The sequence below is a fragment of the Equus przewalskii genome, chromosome 27 (assembly GCF_037783145.1).
Source record: "Equus przewalskii isolate Varuska chromosome 27, EquPr2, whole genome shotgun sequence".
Taxonomy (NCBI): domain Eukaryota; kingdom Metazoa; phylum Chordata; class Mammalia; order Perissodactyla; family Equidae; genus Equus; species Equus przewalskii.
Genome location: NC_091857.1, coordinates 39,136,085 through 39,158,496, shown reverse-complemented (window position 1 = coordinate 39,158,496; position 22,412 = coordinate 39,136,085). Strand labels below are relative to the sequence as shown.

Here is a 22,412-nt window from a genome sequence, read left to right as displayed (position 1 = left end):
GCCAGCTCTGGGTTCTCAATGGTCAAATGGTGGAATGTCATCAAGTTCAACCTGATGAAGAGTTTTGGGTTGAGCGCCTTCCTGCACATCTGCTGGCTGGGGATAAAAAACCTTTGTGTTCCCCCTCAGGCCCTCGATTCCCAGTCTGGGGAAGGAAGCCAGGCCCAACGCCTTACGTCACATCATCGCGAGTGTTCCCCCCCAGGAGCCCCTGCGTGGGACTGCCTTGGGGATCATCTAGCAGCAAGCTCTGCTTTCCCGACCTGCTGCCGGGCCCCCAGCTCCCAGTGTTCAGGGTGGGCAATACTCACGGCTCCAGAGCGAGTAGGCGAGGCGGCAGTTCAGCCGGCGGTACAGCTGCTTGTTCAGGGGCCAGAGGACTAGTGTGCATAGCTGGACGAAGTTGATGACCAGCCCGCTCACCACGAAGACAAACCCGATGAGGAGGTGCACTATGAACTGCGTCTTCAGGTAGGCGAGCAGGCCCATGGTCGCTACTCAGTAGCGAGCGCAAGGTCCTTCACTGAGAACGGCCGTCCTGGAAGGGAGGGGCAGCGGTCAGGAGCTGTGCCAGAGACCCAGGGCCCAGGAGGAGGAGAAACCACGGTCCTCACACAGAGCCCAGATCCACCGCGTCCGAGCGCACGGCTTACCCTCAAGGCACTGGGGATCTCTCCCTTCTCAAAGTAACACAGAGGGCAGACAGGCGAAGTCATTGGTCACGCATCACGCACTCACGCCACGCACACACCACACACACTCACACAGACACACCCATGCACGCCGGAAAGGAAGAAAGGAAAGACTAGAAGAAATGCATCCACGTATTGACAGCGATTATCTCTAGGTAAAGGATGACTGGTAATTTTTATTTTGTGTTTTCAGTATTTTATTTAAAAGATCAAAACTGCATGCGAGATTTCTATAAAAACAGATCCACAAGACTTCAACAAAGCCTTTTAATTCCCAAGCTGTTGTGCACTTTTTTTAAGCTAAAAGGCTTTTGTTTTGGTTCTGACACAAAAGTGGTGACTCCCCCAAGAACGTATCCTGGTTTTCTCCCCTTTTCAACACGCATGTCTTGGTTTCAAAGGTGAAGCCAGAAGCTCACATTTCCTGGCCGTGCTCGTTCTGCGAGCTGCTCTATGCTCCGATGTGGACGGAGACACACGGGGAGCAGTGACTCCAATTCAGGGCTGGCCCGGGTGCCCCGCGCTCTCCGCGGTGGCGGGGGGTGAAGCTGGCTCTGGAGGGTGACAGAGGCTCCCTCATCCTCCAGGGGAGCCCTGCTTCACCCCCTGTGCCAAGCACACCAGGGGCACAGGGACGGCTGCCCACAGCGCCCGTCATCGCCCAGCTTGGACCGAGGCCGGCCTCACCGTCCCCACCATGGCACTGAGCCAACAGGGTGCCTGCCTGTGCCCTCCCTCACCCGCGTGAGTCTGCGGGCAGGCGCCTCCCTCCGCACTGGGACCCACGGCCGCCGGGTCAGCCTTGCGGCCCCTCTGGACGCTCTCAAACCTGCAGGGCATGGACTGTGACTTCTCCCCAAAACTCGGGCCCTTCGCGGCCCAGCCCGGTCTGCAGCTCCTCTTCCTCCCCGCGGCTGCTTGCTGCGGTTTGAAAACGCGTCTGCAGACGCTTCCGCTGCTGCCTTCAGAGGGCAGAGCCGGACGCTGCCCTTTCTGAGTGTGGGCTGGACGCGGATCCACTCCAACAAACCGGCCATGCAGGATAGGAGGCCACGTGACTTCCGAGGCCCAGCTGTGCGAGGGGCGGCTCGCCCGGCTCTGGGTCCCTGGGTGGCTGGCTCTGGGGGAGGCCGGCTGCCGCGTCAGGAAGACACTAGAGCAGCGGGCCCTGAATGTGGAAGGAGCTGAGTCATCGCACCAGGCGAGGGAGCCCCCGTGGAAGCTGACCCCCAGGGCCACGCCGAGCCTTCAGACTCTGCAGCCCTATGAGGGACCCTGGCCCGCCCAGCCAGTCATGTCTGAAGTACTGACCCCGAGAAACTGTGAGGGGGATGGGTGTGTAGTGTGGCCTTGTCACTCTGTGCTGGGCCATTTGTTACACAGCAGCAGAAAACTAGCTCACTGCTCCAGCGGGTAAAGGTAACTAACACAACGGGGCCGTAAGGATGCTTCTTCGATGCGGAACTGGGGTCCAGCACAAACACTTTCCACGTACTGTCTCTTGAACTCACACAAACCCCGGTGAGTGGACATTATCATTGCCCCATTTGAGGTGAGCAAACGGAAGCACAGAAAGGTTAAGAGACTTGCTCAGGGTCACACAGTGAGCACCAGCAGAGCAGGATTCTGATCCAGGCAGTGAGATCTGAGCCCTCGCTCCCTCCTGGGGCCCTCTATGGGTGGGGTGCCCTCTGTAAGGCAGAGTCTCAGGCCAGCCCTTAGGTGGCACTTTTTCTGGCACTAGAAATAATGGCTTCAACCAGACTTGGCATTGCCACCCATCACCTGGCACCCAGCCTGGCACCCAGCTGGCTCTCTGCACCCCACAGCCCCTGGAGACAGCCCCTGGAGACCGGCTCTACCCCCACCGCCAACATCCTGGGTCGGGGCACATGCTTTGCCACATGGGCCAGAATAACCAGAATCCCCAGAAGCCAGCCCGCAGACGGGCACATCAGCTGTGATGCTGTCAAAAGCACATCCCCAGCTTCCACACCAGGCCTGCTGACTCCATCACTTGGGCATAAAGTACAAGAACCTGATTTTAAAAGCGACTTCCTGGAGGTCTAACTCACACAGCTCAGATGCACTCAGCGAGCACCCGCGCAAGTCTGTGTGGACACGGGCACCGTCCTCGGGGTTGTGCAGTGGCCTGTCCCTGGTCTGTCCCATGACCTGGTCTAGTCCATCCACAGAACCCCAGAGAGCCACCCCTGCTCTTGGGACAAGTTTCTCGCAGCCCGACTGCCACCCACTGCAGGATAGGCCAGCCGCTCACCTTCCAGGCCCCGAGATCACCAGGACGTGGCTCTTCTCCCGGGTCAGAGAAGTGGTTGGTGTCGTCTGAGGCCCTGGGGGTGCCGGGGGCTCACCCAGGTTTTCTTTCCCATTTAATCAAGGTGATGGGAAAAGGGGAAGAGTTGGGTGCCTGGCCTCTTCTCAAGGGAACCCCTGATGACACCCAGTCTTCACGTGTCAGACGCACAAACCATCCCATCCCCTTCGCTGGTGCCTTTCGTTCATGCTCAGATGCTGCCGCTGGGACGCGAGGACCCTGAGCCTGTTCTCAGTCCCTTCAGTAGACAGCAGGCGGACTGTCAGACCTCCTGCACAGCCTGGTTCTGAGGGTGAGGCGGCTGCCTCCTGGGTTCTGCGACCCCGTACAAGCCACCAGGACCCCACCTTCTGAGGGCAGGGGACGAGCTGCACTCACCCGCCCCAAAGGGGAGACATGGGTGGTATTGTCCCCTCGGCACAAAAGGGACAGAACGGACTGCTGACCAGCTGGAGAGGCGGCATGGGCCAGTGGCTCAGCAAGGCTCTGCGGAACATGGCTCCATGGCCAGCACGCCTTAAAGAGAAGTGACACGATGCTCGGCTCTAAATTCATCCTCAGGGGACAGACACAACTCCGGGCCCTCTGGGGCGGCTGGCCAGAGTTCTGAGGGGCAGGAGGGGCTGGGAACGCCAACCAACCCTCCTCCCAGCTCCAGCCCCCGAGAAGGGGGTGCTTGGCAGTTCTGACACTTCCCTCCAGGCGCTCTTGCTGCTGGTTCTGAGCCTGTGGTTCCCGTGGCCAAGCTGCTGGAGGCTCAGGGCTGGCGTGGAGGGAAGAGCCGGGAGCCTGGAGACCGTGGACCAGCCCCCACCATCTCGCGAGGGCCTGGCCCCGCCGGCTGGGCACTGCCCTGGCCACTCTCAGACCCAACGCTGGCACTTCTTAAGGGTAAATTGTGTCCCCCCAAAAAGATATGTTGGGGTCCCAACCCCCAGTACCTCAGAATGTGGCTGTACTTGGAAATACGGTCTTTACAAAGGTAATGAAGTTAAATGCGGTCATTAGGGTGGGCCCTAATCCAACATGACCCATATCCTTAAGAAGAGGCGATCAGGACACAGACGCGCACAGAGGGACGATGGTGGGAGGACACGGTGAGAAGACGGCGCCTACGAGCTGATCCTCCCTCACAGCCCTCGGGGGAACCAGCCCTGCCGACACCTGGATGTCGGACTTCCAGCCTGGAGGCTGTGAGACCACAAATGTCTGTTGGGTGCGTCCCGAGCCTGTGGTGCTTTGTCATGGTAGCCCTAGCGAATGAACACACCTCTCCTGCAAATATTCAGGCCTCTTCGCTCCCAGGTCACGGAATTCTGGACGTGCACAGGACCCTCCCCATGGCCTGCTGTAAACATGGCCCTGCTGCCCAGGTGGCCCACCACCCGCCAGTGAACCCCGGCCCAGCCTCGCTGCGCTCAGGGCAGACACCCAGTCCCCTGCTCCTGCCTCAGTGTCTGTCACCAGGCGCCCCTAGGGTCCTCAAGAACTAGCTAGTCAGCTGGTCTGAGCTTCAGATCTTCTCCAAGGCACCCCCCATCTTTCCTGAAATCCCCATCTTCTCAACAAAGCCTTTCCACAGAAAGAGAAAGTGAAGCCGAGAGTCCACCATGCTCCACGCTATCCAGAGGGGCGCCCAGCCACCTCCTTTCTTCGCTCTCTGCAGCGTTGACGGATTTCTCTGGGTGTGGAGGACTGCTATTTCATCTACGCACGGGCTCCACGGCAGTCCACCCATCTGTGTGCCTTTCCAGCCTTTGCCAATGGTCTAAATCACACAAGTCGGGGAGCCGCACCCCATCCCAAACTGCACCATCGTCCTAAAGCAACAGCAAGTGCCACCCACAGCGCTGGAGCAGGAGCGGCCCAGCACATGGGCCCCACTTCAGGTGACCCGCTGCCCGGGTTCCTGAAACCCAGGGAGCAGGCACAGCCGTGGAGAACCACCCTGGGACCATCGCCCCTGTGAGCGTGCTCAGAGCCGGGCAGCCTCACCTCGCCCCGTCTGTGTGGACTTTCCAAGAGCAGCTCTAACCTTGAGCAGACGGTGATGGGAAGGAAGGAAGCATTAAATATGCCAAAAGTGCATCACTTCTGATGTTCAGGCTGGGAGGTCTGAATCATAGGATAAAAGGAACTGTTCAGGGCCGGCCCTGTGGTCGAGTGGTTAACTTCACACGCTCTGCTTCGGTGGCCCAGGGTCTCGCCGGTTCAGATCCTGGGTGCGGACATGGCACTGCTCATCAGGCCATGCTGAGGTGGCATCCCACATGCCACAACTAGAAGGACCTACAACTGAAAACATACGAGTATGTACTGGGGGGCTTTGGGGAGAAAAAGTAAAGAAAAAATCTTAAGGAACTTTTCAGGTATATGTGAATTTCAGTGACCCAAATTCAAAGTCCATAATGAAGGAGAACCAAGAAATGGTTGTTACCTTCCCTCTTTCCTTCTTTCTCTCCCTCTGTCCCATCTACCCACCCATCTACCCTTCCTTCCTTCCTTCCATCCATTTACCAATCTACCCATCTGTCCACCCATCCATCCACCCACCTACCCATCCATCCATCTATCTACCTATCCATTCACCTACCCATCTACCCACCTATCCATCCATCCATCTACCTATACATTCACCTACCCACCTACCCATCCACCCACCTATCCATCAACCATCCATCCACCATCCATCCATCCATCCATCCATCTCTCTACCCACCCACCCACCCATCCACCTGTCCACCATCCCATATTTGAGTGCCTATACGTGCAGTGTGCAGAGCGGACCTGGTCTGCTGCGAGGTGGCTGAATGGAAAGGCCATGACGGCTGACTACACGGTAGGTTGGGAGGGGAGTACACTGGGGTTGAGTCCTAGGTTTTTTGTTTGTGTGTGAATAGTTCTATTGTTTCCAAGTCAGTAAACACGGGAGGAGAAAGTCTATGAACAGGACTGACTATTGGACACAAAGGATAGTAGAGAGATATCATCTCAAATATTTTTAAAGTATCCTAAAATAATTTAGGTGGCAACGTTTACTATTTAGAACACAGCCAAGAACCCGGCATAACCCCCAAGGCCTTCTGAGCCGCCAGCCTAGGTATGGCCAGTAAAGGGAACACACTTTACTCACAGTAGGGCTCCTCAGCTCCGGAGCCGCCCCTCCCGCTCCTGCGTCAAGCACAGTGGGGACCAGCGTGACCGGGGGCTTCCCCGGCCCACAGCCAATCCGAAGCACCAGATGAGAACAGAGGGAAAGGCGGATGCTGGAGGCAGACATCCTGCTGACGGCAGCACACGGGGCGGCGGCAAGCCCGCGACCTGAGACGGCACCACCTCAGAGGGTCCAGTGCTGGGACCAGGTGTACAGACCCTGCGGCCGCTCGATGACATCACTAATGAGAACATAATGCAGCAACTGTCCCCCTAACCCCGCACAGCGCTGAGAGAAGGGGCTGCAGCACACGCCCGGGCCAACGAAGAAGACTGGAAAGCAGGGGAGGCGTTTCCACGAGTCCAACCAGAGTTTCACATTCGACAAACGTAATCCTATTGTTGAGGGTTAAAGGGGCCAACTTCAGTTCTTGGGTAAATTCACTTACAGGGGCCACCTTATCTTTCAGTAAGGCTGAAAAACATGACATTTTTTTTTTGCATCTGTTGCCAGTCCCACCTCATCAGCATTTGGAATCACCAAGAGGTCAGGAAACGGAACAGGGAAGTAAAATGATCACTATTTGCAGATGGTAAGTTTGTATCCTATAGACCCAAGAGAACTCACTGCCACCAAAACGCTACTGTAAACCGTGAGAGATCACAGTGATGTTGAGAGGAATAAAATTAATACAGTAGGCAGAAATCAACATTCTACTAATTTCAATAACTAGCTTTAACTGAAGTAATAACAGGCACTAAGACAATGGAGAAGTTTTTTTCTTTCTGACTTACCAGTTCTAGGTCAGCTGCCCCAGGTGGTCATTGGGAGAATGGAACAACCTAGAAAGCCATGCCTGGAAGACGGGGGAGCTCCCAGCACGTGGTCTCAGCTCCCAGGCTGCTGGGAGCTCCGCCACCTGCGGTCATTTGGGCCCCAGCTGCTGGGAGCGCCGCCCCTGTGGTCATTTGGGGCCCAGCTACTGGGAGCTGCTGGGAGCCCCCCGGTCTTTAGTGCACAGCGTCCTAGGTGGCTCCACCGTCCCTCTCCAGCAGGCAGAAAGGGGGAAACGGGAAGTCCAGGACGAGGGATTTCTTTACAGCCAGTGGGGTGCAAGCTCACAGTCCAAGCGCTTAGTGATCAGAAGATGAGGACACACAGCCCCGTCGAGTGTCCAGGCAGCCAGGGGAGTGTAGCCCAGTGGGCATGCTCCACGTGAACATGCAAAACGGAGGACACGGTGGAGGAGAAGACCTCGGCACATTTGCAAGAAAAAGACAAAAGGGCTAGTCACAAACTTCACAAGACATAAAGAAAGCCTGTAAGAGGAAACCTTAGAACATCCTGAAAGATACAAAAGCAGAAGAAATGGAAAAACACTGCGCAACAGGTGGCAACAATCACCCTCCCTGTGCTCACGCCCTCTGCAAAGCTGCGCCCCGGCCCTCCCATCAGGACACAGCCTGGGCCCGGCCCCTGGAACCGGGGCTGGCTTCAGGGCTCACCCCAGATGACTCCCAGCCTGGGCCTTCAGAGGCCATGCAGCTTCCCCCTACCCTCCGGGCCACCAGGTGAGGAAGCCTGGGCCAGCCTGCAGGAAGATGGGCCACACGGGGCGGAAATGGATCCACAGCCCCAGGCAGGCCGCCAGCCGACCGCAGCCACCCAGATGCCCCAGGAGAGACCAGCAGAAGAACACCCTGCTGCGCCCAGCACAGACTGGAGACCCACGGAATTGTGAGCCAATAAAACGGCTTCAAATTGGTTAAATGGCAATAGAATGGTGGTTTTAATTGGCCACATTTTGAGGTGGTTTGTTAGATATTAGTACATAAATGACACCCAGACCATTCTTTCTAAGTTGATTTGTAAATGTAATTGAGTCAATTAAAATCTCAACAGGTCCCCCACCTGTCACCCCCAGATCCAGACAAGCAGATTCTACAGTCCACGTGGAAAAGCAAACAGGAAAGAAAAGGCATGAGAAAGACCCAAGGAATAGCCCTAAAAGACATCACCACATACTACGAAGCCTCGAGAATTTACTGTGTGGTCCTGGCCTCTGAACAGCCTCGCAGACCCATGAAACACACTAGCCAACAGTGTGCGGCTGTGAGAGGCCGTCCAGAGGCCCTGGGCACCTGGAGCAGGTGTGACCTGCAGCTGCGGGCAGGGGACTTGGAGTCCGTGTGCACTGAGCATTGCGGCAGGCCAGACCAACAGCACACCTCGCCCATGTAAGCACTCTCCGCTGTATCTGTATTTAGGCAAGTTTGTATTTCTATTAGTATTTAGACACTGTTACAATAAATAGAATACAGAATTAACTTAAAACCACTACTGGGCTCGTGGGAATCCTTTAGCATTACATAATTTCTCCATTAATGGGTAATGAAGGTGTAAGTAAATGACATCCCCAACCACGCCTCCAGGCCTCGACAGCAGAACTCTGCTTTTGGAGAGTGGGGTCGCCGTGGGTGCCCTCCCGCCACCTGGTTCCTGATGAGAGGGCTCTGCTATTGCAGCTGTGCACGTCCCGGGAAGGGAGTCCCGCCCCAGATCTCAGCCATAAAGGTAACCCCATCTCCATTCGAGCAACTGCTGGGCACGCGGCCCCGTTCCAGGCAGTGGGACATCAGGGAGGAGCCTGCAGGGCCTCGAGGAAGGCGTGTGCTTTCTTAAGACAAGAGAAATCCCTCTAGCACTGCCCCTTCCCTCTCTGCCCTCCTGGAGTTGGGGGCGGAGGGGGGGGGTCTGAAGGTGCAGGAGCCACCTGAGGAGCATGAAGAGACAAGAATGAGGACAAAAGACCCCATGTGGGCAGAAGGTGGCAGGCCCCAGGCCCTCTGAGGCATCAGTGAGCAGCTGAGTCCAAGCCAGCAGCTGTCCCTTCAAGAGGCAGAGAGGATAAGGGTCGCTGCTGCTTAAGGTGCCGTTTCTGTGACTTGCGGTTGAAATGGCCCCTGGTGCACCCCCGTCATTTCTGTGACTATTACTCCCGTGGGTCTGGCATACAAGATCCTGGCGCTGGGTCCCAGTTTGCCGAAGGATGCCTCATCTTTGCTATACGTACACACGTGACAAACAGCAGCATGACTTCTTAATCCTGCGCCACTCACAGGTCTTATGAGCTGCCTTGGCGAGAAGTTTCCTGAAAGAACGTGGCAAGAAAGCTTGTATAGCACTTCACCTGACAGTCTCATCTGAGAATTGCAACATCCTGTCAGACATGCAACAGGCCAGTCCAGCTTGCTAGAAGGAGGAAGTGACTTTGGACTCAGGAGAAGGGAGAATGCCGTGTCTCTGGATCTCACTATAGACACGTAGGGGCATCATTCCAGCTAGCAGAGGTCAAACGAATACCTATGGGTGGCCCGGGTTGAAGGGCAGGAGCCATGCACAGCAGGCACCCAACCTGACCGCAGGTTACCAGAGGAGCCACGTGGATTACGGGTCCCTGGGGCCCCAGGCCACCTCCAAAGGAGGTGAGAAGCTCCCAGCCAGGTGCTGTCAGAGAAGGGAGTGTGAACCACAGACAAGGACCAGGACGGCAGAGAGCTGTCACTTCCCCAGTGGTGTCTGCCTCTGGGTCTGTCTCCACCACGGAAACGTGGGCCCCAGCAGGGAGGGGGTGGCTGGGCAGGGAGAGGGCAAGGCCTACGCCAGCCTGTGGACAGTGGGGGCGTGGGGCAGAACCCTAGGGACAGAGGGGGCCACAGTGCCACCAGAGGCAGCTGTGAAGGACCTCCAGGGCAGCTCACACCCCACCTACCCCGATTCCCTGCGTTGCAGAATCTTTTGTCTTTTTGAGGCTGTTCTGATGGTTTCACCGGCTTGAGCAGTGGTGATGTCTGCGGTGGGAGGTGGGAGGCAGGTGAACAGTTCCTAGGCCTGGTGACTGCACAATACACCTGTGACAAGTCCCTGGGCCTGCAGGACACCGCAGGCGCCCCTCACGCCAGGGAGCCTGGCGGTGCCAGAGCAGAAGAGTGCTCTGCAACAGGGGCCCACTGTAGGACCGCGGTCCAAAACGCGCACCTGTGCACATGCACACACATGCACACATGCGTGCACACACACACAAAACAGTCACAGCTAAGTTGACTTGGACATAATCTTGTGACAATGAACTGCCTGCTGTAATAATGACATTTCACTCTTAGAGAAACAGAGGAGTGTTTCTCTATAATCATTTATACTATTTATTCTCTCTCTATATATAATTATATATATTGTTTGCTCTATGATTATTCAATAAATTGGTTGTTAATGCACTTTTCTACAGCTACATTATATTTCACAATTTAAAAAGTTACATAGGAGTTCTGGTTTCCCTTCGGGAATGCAGAGAGCTTGTCACTCCCACTCTCACAACAAGAATAAAGCCAGACACATTGTAGTTCATGACTTCTTTTGGCCCCATCAGAGGTCTGAGGTCACAGGACAACCAACGAACAGGAAATCCGGGCCAGATGGGAGCCTGTGGGGGGTGGGACTGAGCCTCGGTTCCCTGGGGCAGACATGGGATGGGACGCGAGTAAGAGGCACTCAGCTGGAGCAGCAGAGACCCGGGGGAGCCACACGGCTGGGAGGCTGGGAGGCCCCTGGGTTGTCGGTGGCGGCTCATCTCCTGCAGGTGACCCCATCCATCCTCCCCCGCCAGGCGTTACAGGGATGCGGGCGAGTCCTGAGAGAGCTTCTCCCGTACAAAGCCACCTACAGAGTGCATAGGTATTGAACAGTGTTTCCTATAGTGAGAACACAAACCTTAGAGGAGGAAAAAGGCCATTTACAAGGAAAAAAGCGTTCTTACATTTGCTATTAAAGGGGCATCATGATTCACTCAGAGAACAGATCTTAGAGCCAGCCCTGGTGGCCCAGCTCAGTTCAGTGTGCTCCACTTTGGCAGCCTGGGTTCGGTTCCTGCCTGTCAGCTGCCATGCTGTGGCAGTGGACCACACAGAAGGACGAGAAGGACTTACAACTAGGATATACAACTATGTACTGGGGCTTTCAGGAGGGGAGAAAAAGGGAGAGAAGGGAGATTGGCAACAGATATAGCTCAGGGTGAATCTTACCCAGCAAAGAAGAATAAAAACTAAAAAATAAATTAAATAGATTCTAGAAAAGGCAGGGATTCAAAATGGAATAAACTAAATGGGTTTCAAATACCTATCCTCGGCTCTGTTCAGAGCCCCCACATGTCCTCCTCCTCCCTCATGTCACTTCAAGGGTCCCACAGTGGCCCCCTGATCCCGGCGTGGTCTGGAAAAGGTCAGACTCATCCCCAGATATAGAAGGAGAGCCACCTGTCACTCGGCAGTTTGTCTCACATTTGAACTTCCCAGCTGAATACAAATCCAGAGCATCTCAGATACACAAATATCTGAGGTGAAGTAGAGGATAGTTTCTAAAAACAATCAGAGCTACAAACACAATGTTGAGTAGAAAGTGAACTGCAGACTGTCCTCAGGGAGCCCCAGCGCACCGGGTGAGACAAAGCCCACAGCAGGCTGCCCTGCCCCCTCGGGGGCTCAGGGAGGGGGAGGGGCTTGGGCTCTGGCTGCAACAGGGGGAGAGCTGGCCTGCAGGGTGGGGGAGAAGCAGGGGCCTGAGGTCAGAAACGACTCCCTTTTTGCCTCCCGCTACGATGAGAGCCTCTCTCACTCTGAAATCAGTTTTCCCAGTGAAAATAGGAAACTGCGGTGGATCTGATGAGAGTCTGTAAGCGGTCCCCCACTGCGAGTCCTGACCAGCACCCCACTCCTTCCTCAAAGGGCAGACACGATGACAGACACGTGGAGGGCATGCTGACATTCGTGCTCACTCTGTTTCCTCGAACGTGAATTCACCCCTTTCTCACGCTTCCTCTTTTCTTCTGCTTTCCCCAAATCCCAAAAAGTTTACACCAAAGCCGTTGTGTTCTCCAGTCTATCCCTAACAATGCCACTCCACAGCGGTCAGGATGGCAGCAGGCGTCTGGGGACGGGTCCCCGGGGCTGCGCGATGCCTGAGCCACCTTCCTGAAATGGGCACGTCCTTGGTGGGCAGGAGACCTCCAGATCTCGGAAGAGAACGACCAGAGAATGTGCTGAGACGCTCCCGAGAGAACACCGCTGCAGTTGAGGAATAAGCCTTGCTTTTCATTCTTTCCTAGGGAACCAACCTCTTTCTGTGACCCTTTCATGCAACCCTGCTTACGGAGGACAGGCCAGCAGCTTAGGGAAGACAGCCCCATCAGAGCAGACCTCTTCCCACATCCTTCCCTAAAAACTCAGAGAAAACCCACAGCAACAGGTTGACTGACCTTCTGTCCCGTCCCCGCCCCAGCAAACCTGCAGGGGGATGAGGGGACAGCCAGGGGACACACAGCACCTGCAGGGCAGTGAGGGGACAGCCGGGGGCACACAGCACCTGCAGGGCAGTGAGGGGACAGCCAGGGACCCATAGCACCTGCAGGGCAGTGAGGGGACAGCCGGGGACCCATAGCACCTGCAGAGCAGTGAGGGGACAGCCGGGGACCCATAGCACCTGCAGAGCAGTGAGGGGACAGCCAAGGACCCATAGCACCTGCAGGGCAGTGAGGGGACAGCCAGGGACCTGCAGCACCTGCAGGGCAGTGAGGGGACAGCCGGGGACCTGCAGCACCTGCAGGGCAGTGAGGGGACAGCCGGGGACACACAGCACCTGCAGGGCAGTGAGGGGACAGCCAGGAACACACAGCACCTGCAGGGCAGTGAGGGGACAGCTGGGGGCACACAGCACCTGCAGGGCAGTGAGGGAACAGCTAGGGACACACAGCACCTGCAGGGCAGTGAGGGGACAGCCGGGAGCACACAGCACCTGGAGGGCAGTGAGGGGACAGCCAGGGGCACACAGCACCTGCAGGGCAGTGAGGGGACAGCCGGGGGCACACAGCACCTGCAGGGCAGTGAGGGGACAGCCGGGGGCACACAGCACCTGCAGGGCAGTGAGGGGACAGCCGGGGACACACAGCACCTGCAGGGCAGTGAGGGGACAGCCGGGGGCCCATAGCACCTGCAGGGCAGTGAGGGGACAGCCGGGGACACACAGCACCTGCAGGGCAGTGAGGGGACAGCTAGGGACCTGCAGCACCTGTAGGGCAGTGAGGGGACAGCCGGGGACCTGCAGCACCTGCATGGCAGTGAGGGGACAGCTGGGGACCTGCAGCACCTGCAGGGCAGTGAGGGGACAGCTGGGGGCACACAGCACCTGCAGGGCAGTGAGGGGACAGCCGGGGACACAGAGCACCTGCAGGGGGCTGGCCCCTTCCCTGGCCTTTTCTCCATCTTTTTCTCTCCTCCACTCAAAAACTCAGGCAACCAGGGCCTGAGCTGGGAGTGACATCGTGGGACTCAGGCGGCAGGACACAGGGACAGGGTGGGAGCAGCCCCAGGCCCACACAGCACACACCTCCTGAGCGTAAAATAGCCACCAGTGGGTGGGCCGCCAGGGCGAGGGGCCTCCCTACACATCTCTGAGAGCAGCTCTTGGGGTGTCCAGTCCCGGGAGTGGGATGGGGACATGCATTCTTCCAGTGGTGGCATGTTAGGGCCTGGGGCACTGCTGTGCTGCAAACACGTTGCTACTTGGCACTGAGGTCGCAGCTGGTCACAGAAGGAAGGAGCGAGACAGGACAATGAACAAATCTGGGGGAGCTCGGGAAACGCCGAGGCCCGGCCCTCCCTCCCCCAGGCGGTGCCGCCAGCCCCCTCCTGATGGCCCTGCCTGTTGACGTAGCCCCATTCACACCCAGAGCCACGAGCCCAGGGGACATCGAGCATGGCGAGAAAGCAGTCACACAGCATGATCACCCACAGCAAGCTTTCCATCTGGTTGTCTCCTCATGATGGACTTAAATAAAACTATCTTCTGACCTTGCTAAAAACATTCTCCCACCTTCACTAAATGTGGCATTAAAACTGGCCCTCTCGCCACGGCATCCCTTTCTACTTCTGGAAATAACTGGCCGAGGTGACCGTGGGACACGAGTGTCCATGTCCCCTTGTAACAGTGTTGCCAAACACAGGCTCTTCTCTCCGGAGGGCCGAGCAACCAGCTTGAGGCTCGACGTCTCTGCCCCCTAAAAACCAACCCCAACAAGCCCTGCACGTCAAACTGGATTAGCAGAGGCCATGGGAGCCCATGGGTTCCAGAAGCTTCCAGGTCGCACTGCAAGCACACGGAATGGCCCCTGGTACAGGCCATCATAACTCTGAAGACGCCTCGAGAGTGCTCAAGCTCCATGAATCACTTTCCTAGGATGGAGCCTTAAAACAGAAGGGCGGGGGCCAGCCTGGCGGCGCAGGGGTTAAGTTCGCACGTTCCGCTTCTCGGTGGCCCGGGGTTCGCTGGTTCGGATCCCAGGTGCGGACATGGCACCGCTTGGCACACCATGCTGTGGTAGGTGTCCCACATATAAAGTAGAGGAAGATGGGCACGGATGTTAGCTCAGGGCCAGGCTTCCTCAGCAAAAAGAGGAAGACTGGTAGTAGTTAGCTGAGGGCTAATCTTCCTCAAAAAAAAAAACAGAAGCGCGGACTCCTGCCGGCGCGGGCTGAACAACACCGGGCAGTGCCGCCCTCAGGACGCCTCCTCTTCCGCAGGGCGAGCTGCACGCCCGCTCCTGTCCTTCAAAAGTCGCGGCCTCAGCCCGGAGTTCAGCGCTAGGGAGCCCTAAGGAAACGAGGAGCCGAGTGGGAAGGTGACTGTCTCCAGACAGTCATGCGTGCTGCGGGTGACACCAAAAGACGGGCGCCACGAGGCGCAAAGCCACCTTGCTGGGTGCTTTTGGCCGTCAGAAATCAAGCGTGACGAGGACTGACGAACATGAAGAATGCGTCCACCACAGTGCGGCTGAAAAGGTGCCTACACCTGCTGTTACGCGACACGCACACACACCCTGGAAAAACCTGAACCAATATGCCGCGGGAGTGTCTCTGGGTCATGAAACAGTAGGAACTTTTGGGGTACCTTTCTATTTTTCATTCAACTGTTTTGGCACAGACTAATTATCACTTATATAATTATAAATGTATTAAAAGCAAAAAGTCATCTTTGAAGTTAAAACTGCTTTAAGGAGTCATTGATAGCAGATAACGATGGAAATATTTCACGGACAACACTGCGTAAGTTAACCGTTTCTGAACCTGGCCCGGCTTAGCAGCACCGCCCCCAGGCCCGTGAGGGGCACCCCGCATGCGCTGCTCTCTGCCAGCGAGTCTGGCGACGTCTGATACCGCCTGCTGCTCCTCTAGGGGCTCACCTTCTGATAAAGCTGCCCTTTCTACTGGGCAAGCATTCCACACCAAGCAACGAGACAACGCTCAGAAGCAACCGCCCTCTTGGGGAAGCCCTCAAGGCCTGTCTGCGGAGGGTGTGAAGGAGGGAGCCAGAAAGAGGATGGCAAAGGCTGCGAGGAACGCAGGACGCTGGGCGTGTTGGCCCCACCACTAGAGAGGTGGCTTATCCATTGCACTAGTTTTAGGGATGTTTCTTAGATTAAATGAAACTAAAAAGTTAGACTAGAACTTGCTGGCTCCACGTGTGTTTTCAATTAAATGGTCAACACAGGGCCCCCCGATTCCAGATATGTGGCGGAACCTGCCCGGAAGTTCAACCATTCCAATCAATCTTCCAACAATAAGACAGCTTTTATCTAAAAAACGCCAACGACTTGGGAATGATTTTGCAACATTTAAATTTTTTCAATTGCTTTTAATTTTTAATTCCTTCTAATTGCATAGACACTCCAAGTCCTCCCCATACACCTCACAGAACTGCTGGAACATTCTAACAGAAGGACACTTGCACCCACTCTGCCCAGTCCCCTTTGGAAAATGCACCCCGGAATCATTGCTCTTCTCTCCTGCATAACTCCCTACTCCTGGGACACTGATTTTTCTGAATCGTAACAAAGAACAGGCCTGCTGACTGAACAAGAAAACAACAACGCCCTCCTGCTACGAACGCCTTGCTTCATCATGAACGTCCTGAAACACTGATGCCACCAGCAGCTGCCATTTCACATGCACTTGCAGGCCGGGACCTTCAGAACAACAGCAGTGGAACACAACCAGGTTTTCTCTAGAATCCAATGCTTGAGCACAATCCAAAGTGTGATCACTCTACACGTGTCACGGAGTTTGGACCCTGGGACCAAGAAAAGTAAACTTTCATTCCATGACACTCCTCCTACTTTCCCCAGGACCCTTCCCTTCCCCGTGAGAATGTGGCTGAAATAAGGCACATGTTCAGCAAGAATGCTCTGACTCAAGTTTTTAACTTTCCTATCACTTTCCCTACTTCCTGCCCACACCTTTGTAAACAGCCCCTTTATTAACGAAATCCTCCTCACTTTACACAGTTCGAATACCTTTTGTTTTCTCTCAGGACCCTGAAAAAGAATGAAAACACAAATTATGGCAGTCTCAAGATAGGCCAGGCTTCAGAAAATTTAACTTCCGCTCATCCTTTGTAAGAAGACTACTTGAGGACGTAGCTGAGCAAAAGAAGGAAAAATCCAATGAAAAGGAAGACACGGGATTTAAGAAAAAGAAGAAATGGCCCAGTTATGCAATGAGAGAAACGCCTGGATAACAGCTTTATAGATTGCCCTGGAAGGAAACCGGTCCAAATTAGAACAGAAGTCTCTCAGGAAGAATGCAGAATTTGTTCAACAAAGAAGAAGATTAAGGAGCTGGAAGATTTTGGTATTGAAGAAAGAATACGCTTCTTTTCTCAAAAATAAAAAGCAAAGCAATTAAGATTTTCAAGGAATAAAAAATGGTATGCAAGGAAATTGTGATCCAAATGTAAATCCAGTTAACATGGGGCATGATTTCCCACAATCGGTTTAATGAAGAGCTTAAATCTTCCTCCTCCAGCAGCAAAGAGTTAACGCCTCAGCATTCTAGTTCCTTCTCTGTAGTGTCTGCAGCAACTAATTTTTAACAATTTTATTGTGAATGCTGTTTCTGGACTTTCAATATTTAGAATCAACCCATGAAAGAAGCATGGAGAACTTACTTATAATTAAAGAGCAGACTATAAACATCATAAGCCTCAATTATTTTACATAATGGGGGTCAGGAGATTTTTGTCTAAGTTGATGCAAGAAAAAGTGGAAGTTTAACTACATCAAGGTTTTAAGGGAACAGTAAAATAACTAAAAACAATAAAATATCCAAACTCGGCGGCAGAGTTGGAGAGAAGGCAGCAGGCGCGTCAGCTGCCTGAATCCCTCATTGCACACAAGTACTGTTTGCGAGGGTGAGGGGTTGTCTGTCGTGTTCACCGACCACCAGAAATCCAGAGCAGTGCCGGGCACATGGGAAACGCTCAGTAAATATCAGTCGGGGAGCTGAATAAAACTAATAAATCAAGAAACAGGGGCATGTGCAAACTATCTAGAATGAGACCAGGACTCACTCTCAGCGGGCTCCTTTGCCGGGCAGCGGTGTGAGCAGGAGGCAGCTGGGAAACTGACTTCCCTTTGAACCACTGCACATTACGACTTTTATCGTGACAGAAGTGTAAAAACATGTTAGCGCAGGGGTTAATATTGATTATGAAATGATATCATCTTTAACGATGAACAGCCGGTCCTTTTGTAACTCAGTCGAGTAAAAATGACCTGCAGAAGGTTTCCACTCAGTCAACATGCCCGTGTCCGCTGCCAGCCGCAGGCGCCCTGGCAAGCTCTCCAGCAGAGGAGGAGCCTGCCTGCAGCAAGTGCCTCGGGCCCGGGCTCAGGAACGGGCTCCTGTCCCACGCCTGCGGCCTCCGCACATGACGTGATCATTTTGAGTTCCAGTTTCTTGTTCAAAGATGAGAATAAGATAAACTTTTCTCCCAGTACTACGGGCTGGCTCTGAGCATTAAATAAGGGCATGCATGAAAACTCCTGAAAAATCTTCAAGGGATAGAGTCCTCCCTGCCTTACAAACAGACCGAGGTCTGAAAGATCCTTTAATGGCCAAATTGAAAAGGATGGTCAGGCTCCCAGGCCGGCAAACAAACGTGCTATTTTCTCTGCGAATAACAGATATTTGAATCATTTTGAGCAATCATAAAACTGCGTAATTCAGCTGCTAATCCCAAGAAGTGACTTGCTATGAGAGGGTTGCGTAGTCACATTAGTTTGGGAAATTCCGCGCGCCCCACTCCATTGAGACAATGGATGCGTACTCTGGGAAGTTCTGCAGGCAAGCACGGTCCGACCAGCTACTCTCTCACGCTGCACACTCGGGGAAGCCTGGCTCTCTCACTTGTCAGTCTCACCCCTCAGACGCTCTCCCCAGGCGTTCTGCGTTAGCGAGCTCTTAACATCCACACAATGTGCTGTCCTGAAGGGCACAGTTGGAATCCGGTTCTTGAACCTGGTTAGAAATCACTAACATTGAAAACAGCTACTGCTGTAATTTCAAATACAGGTTTTGGTGCTAGTTTGTCTTTCTGAAAACAGTCCAGTGGGCTGACCACACTTTAAGTAAGAAAACGGGGAAACTTACCAACAAACCAGGTCTGGGAGCCCTTGACAGGCGGCACTGACCACCCCTGACACACAGGCGGGGTGTGTGGGCGCGTGTGTGTGTGTGAGTGCGCGTGTGCACATGTGTGTATGCAGGACAGTGGCTTAAGAGCGATTCCCGCTGGGGCCTCCCGACACATCTCCACACACTGTAGACGAGCTGCGAAAACGTCTCTCTCACATGAGGCCATCGCTCAGGGGCGGGAGTTCTTTTCTTTGAGGATGAGGAGAATGCGTAAGCCAAGGTACTGAACAGCTTCAGCAACAAGGTCAATGAACTTAGTAAATATTTAAGATTCGAGAGGAGGGCAACACAGCTCTTCCTACTTTCTCCCCAAAGAGAAGGTGGCTGGCTACCACCTCAACTCCCCGACGGCCTCCCTGCTCCAGCAGCGACGGCACACGCCTCTCCCTGGCGGCGGGCGGGCGCAGCCAGAGGGCATTTTATCGGCTCTCGGGTGGTGCCCAACAGTATGTGGGTCGGCAGGTTACTTTAACCTCGTTATTGAGCAGTTTAAAGAAGCATGCTCAGATTTTATGGTCCAGGGCGCACGTCATGAATCTTCATGAATGCAGTGTCTGAAAGCATTTACTGGTGACACTGCTGAATGAAAACAACGGCGACCTGCGAGAGGTGGCAGATGCACAGCTGGGAGCTGGAACCAACGTTTCTTCCGTGTCCTAGGCGGGTCCTGGGCTCTAACATCCAAGGCTGGGCCAGGGCTTACTGAACAAAGCACAGGTGCAGCCCAGCCACTGTGCCCTGACGTGGCAGCTCTGCAGACCCGCAGGGGACGTGGCTGTGCTCCCACGCCCTCGCTCGTCCGGTCAGAGGCTCTGTGTGGCACCTTCTGTGACCGTGTAGCTCTGCCAGACTTCCCTTCAGAAAGAGACCCGCCCTCACGGGGTGGGGACATCTACCTCCCAGACCACACACTGACCATGTCCAGTCCCCTTGCTAGCAATGGGTTCACACCTGGGCACCAGAGGCAGCCTCTACAGAAAGCATCCTCTCCCATGAGAACAGCAGATGAGGAGAGGGCCCCTCTCCTGGATGCTGTGACGTCAGGGGTGGGCAGCTGTAGCTGTTGTGGCCACCCGTGCGTGGCAGGAAGATGCCATGGGGCAGGGCATAGGAAAGAACGAGGGTCCCTGCCAGCACCTTGGAGCCAAGATTTATATTTTCTGCAGCTCAAAACAGCCCAGCAGAGGTCATGAGGCTTCTCTTTGGAGCGCTTCCAAACTCGCAAAGGCGAGCAGCCTCAGAGGAACAGAGGGTTCCCCTCCAGCACCTTCCAATGCAGAAGAGGGCCGGGGCTTTGTCACGTGGGGGCCGGGCTCCCAGTCAGTGGTCACGGGGGGCAGGAGGGGCGTGCTGTACAGGAGAGCCTTCCTCCACGCCAGCTCTGAGCCAGAGCCAGCCCAGAGCGGGACACGCCGTCACCCGGGAGACTGTAGCTGAAAAGGCAGCCCCGAGTCCTGTACTCGCTGGGGCAAAGATGGTTCCAAAGACCCAGAGAACAAAACCTCAACATTTTCTCCCAGCTCTGAGGTCAGGGATGAGAACCACCTAGGTGTGGCTGACTGACTCCTCCATCCAGGTCACAAGCTTCAAGAATGTTCTCTGAACAGAGTCTCTCCCTGTTTGTGGATCAAGCGATTATTTAGTGGCTGGGATGGGTGTTAGCAGCAGAAATGTCGGAGGACAGACGGGCTAGAGAACCCGCGTGCACCTCCCCTGGCGAGGGGGGAGGTCTGCTGGGTGGGCACGCGACAGTGTCCATTTCCCGGTCAAGCCCAACTCTGACCAGTGCTGCCCTGCCCCACTCGGGACCAGCCGGAGGCGGCCTTCGGAACCCACCAAGCCGCTTCTCCTGGTGCTGCCTTGGCGGCCATGGGTAATGGGTGACCAGGGGGGTGAGCCCTCGATGTCACACACCTCCTTCCACCAGGGGCTCGAGGGTGGCCCCACGCGGCAGCCACCTGTAGGCTGTGGGGCTGCCCACCTGTGCGGGGCCCTTCACTCCCCAAAGCACCTCCAGGTTTATGATCAGGTAAGTAGCCGCTCCTCCTGCGGGGGCTCCTGGGGTCTGAGGAACCCCCTTACCAACCCCAGCCCCTACCCCATGCTCGCGGAGGCTGCAATTCCTTATGCAAAGGACAGAAGTCTCTCGTCCCCTCAGCTGGGCTAATTCCTCCCCTAAACCCAGGCTTGGGTTCCTTGTAATTCTCTTTGTGAATCTTACCAATCATTTTCACATAAGGCCGAAAATGCAAATACCTCTGGGGCGTAAATTCACTCTAAGAAGTAAATGACTACCCAATCGGAGGAGGACGGGCCAGCCCTGCCTCTGCCGGCCTTGCTGCCCCGACGCCACGGTCTCTTCAGAAGGGGAAGCAGCCTTAATCGGGTCGACAGGAAAGGAAGCTTCCAGACCAGAGAGAATTGCCAACCGTCCAGGCGCGTCTGAGGAACAAAAATAATCCAGAGCCAGAGCCTGTGGGACAGCCGACGTCTCTTCACAGGAAGCGACCCCATTATCCAGCTCTAGAAAATAAAGTCAGTGCAGACCCAGGGTTCTGGGTCTTCCACAGGTACCCCAAGAGCACGGCCATCACGCAGGCACCACCCCGCCTGGACCGCTCTGTCCTGCAGTGCCAGCACTGTCGGCCCCGTGTGCACAGGTCACCGCACAGAGACAGGGCAGAGATTGGCATCCATTCTACAGACGGGAACTGGGGCTCAGTGCACACACGCCCATTTACCGTCGCAGCCTCCCATGGGGTTGGGCTGGAGCCGAGCCCCGGAAGCCCAGGCTGGTGTGGCCATGACACCTCACCGGTTCCCACGTTCGCAGCAAGAACGCGTGTGCGCTCCAGTCACAACCGCCGGGAAGGGTCGTGGCTGATTCACCATAACCCAGCTCGTCATTTATGGGTGCAGCAGGGTGTTCTGCTTAATTTATGAACCACCCTGTAAATCAGCAACCCCACCCCCACCCCGGGAGACGTGAGTTAAGAGGGAGAGAGCGATGGGGAAGCAGCGGGGCGGCCTCGCTCGAGCATCCGCTTTACTCTTTCTCTGAACGTACGAGCCCCACCCATATGCTACTTGACGGGCTAAAACTCTGAACTTCTGCAGGACATTTCAGACAAAAAAATTTTCACCGAAGGGTAGGATAACCCCAAAGGACCTGGCGAGGCGGGGTCAGCCCAGCTGCGCTCTGGAAGTAACCAGAAGATGGGAATGTGCTTCCGTCTCCACCACGGGGTCCCCATCCTGGGGGCAGGACGTCTGTGACATGCGGAAAACAGGAGGGGGAGAGCAGAGGGAAGCAAGCCCCGACCCGGGAACCCCTCCCCAGGCTGGCCAGCCCAGCCCGCCACGCTCACCAGTAGAAGTAATAGGCGAGAGCCACAGCCACCAGGGCGGCGCACACCCCTGAGAAGAGGCAGGCCGAGCAGCTGGCCAGCATCTTCGGACCCCCTGTCCCGGAGCTTCGGAAGGTCAGTGGAAAGGAGACTGGAGGCGGAAGTGGGGTCAGCCTTCGCCAGAAGATGAGGAAGAGGGATTACCCAGGCCCGCCACCTACGTCTCACGGGCCATGGCTGCTAAGACCACCTGCTCCACAAGAGAGGGGCACGCGCACTCTGGACGTGCCTTCCGACCTGCAAGTG

General features: G+C 55.4%; 2 protein-coding genes and 1 long non-coding RNA gene across 15 annotated transcripts in view; 1 reads left to right on the top strand and 2 right to left on the bottom strand.

The window, feature by feature from the left end:
* AGPAT3 (1-acylglycerol-3-phosphate O-acyltransferase 3) overlaps positions 1–22,412 on the bottom strand; it is a 98,414-nt gene that overhangs the window by 21,825 nt on the left and 54,177 nt on the right. For 6 of the 12 annotated variants that reach the window (XM_070597468.1, XM_070597480.1, XM_070597469.1 and 3 more), the window contains exon 2: positions 312–538. In XM_070597468.1, the coding sequence (XP_070453569.1) occupies positions 312–489 (178 nt within the window). In that variant the 5' untranslated portion in view covers positions 490–538. Of the gene's footprint in view, positions 1–311; positions 539–1,521; positions 1,753–5,022; positions 5,323–6,160; positions 6,428–9,254; positions 9,333–9,953; positions 10,065–22,412 lie in introns of those variants that run through there. The other 6 variants (XM_070597471.1, XM_070597477.1, XM_070597476.1 and 3 more) reach the window with 6 other exon arrangements.
* LOC139079875 (uncharacterized) lies at positions 6,425–8,518 on the top strand. Of its 2 annotated transcripts, none has more exons than XR_011533861.1 (3): positions 6,425–6,570; positions 6,695–6,773; positions 8,106–8,518. It is a non-coding gene; the product is annotated as an uncharacterized lncRNA (long non-coding RNA). The 2 variants fall into 2 exon arrangements; XR_011533860.1 differs by having other exon boundaries at positions 6,446–6,570; positions 8,084–8,518.
* Positions 10,848–22,341, bottom strand: LOC139079926 (keratin-associated protein 10-8-like). The gene is made up of 4 exons (XM_070597711.1): positions 22,335–22,341; positions 22,128–22,257; positions 12,517–13,397; positions 10,848–10,897 (listed from the first exon to the last, which is right to left on the bottom strand). The coding sequence occupies exons 1-4, from the start codon at positions 22,339–22,341 to the stop codon at positions 10,848–10,850; spliced, it is 1,068 nt and encodes a 355-aa protein (XP_070453812.1).

What these genes read in the sequence shown, in the direction of transcription:
- LOC139079926 (XM_070597711.1), bottom strand. An exon ending in CTCGCCTATTACTTCTACTG is followed by an intron (nt 13,398 to 22,127) that starts GTGAGCGTGGCG and finishes GTGTGCCCCCAG; the next exon opens with CTGTCCCCTCACTGCCCTGC. An exon ending in GTCCCCTCATCCCCCTGCAG is followed by an intron (nt 10,898 to 12,516) that starts GTTTGCTGGGGC and finishes TGCACTCTGTAG; the next exon opens with GTGGCTTTGTACGGGAGAAG.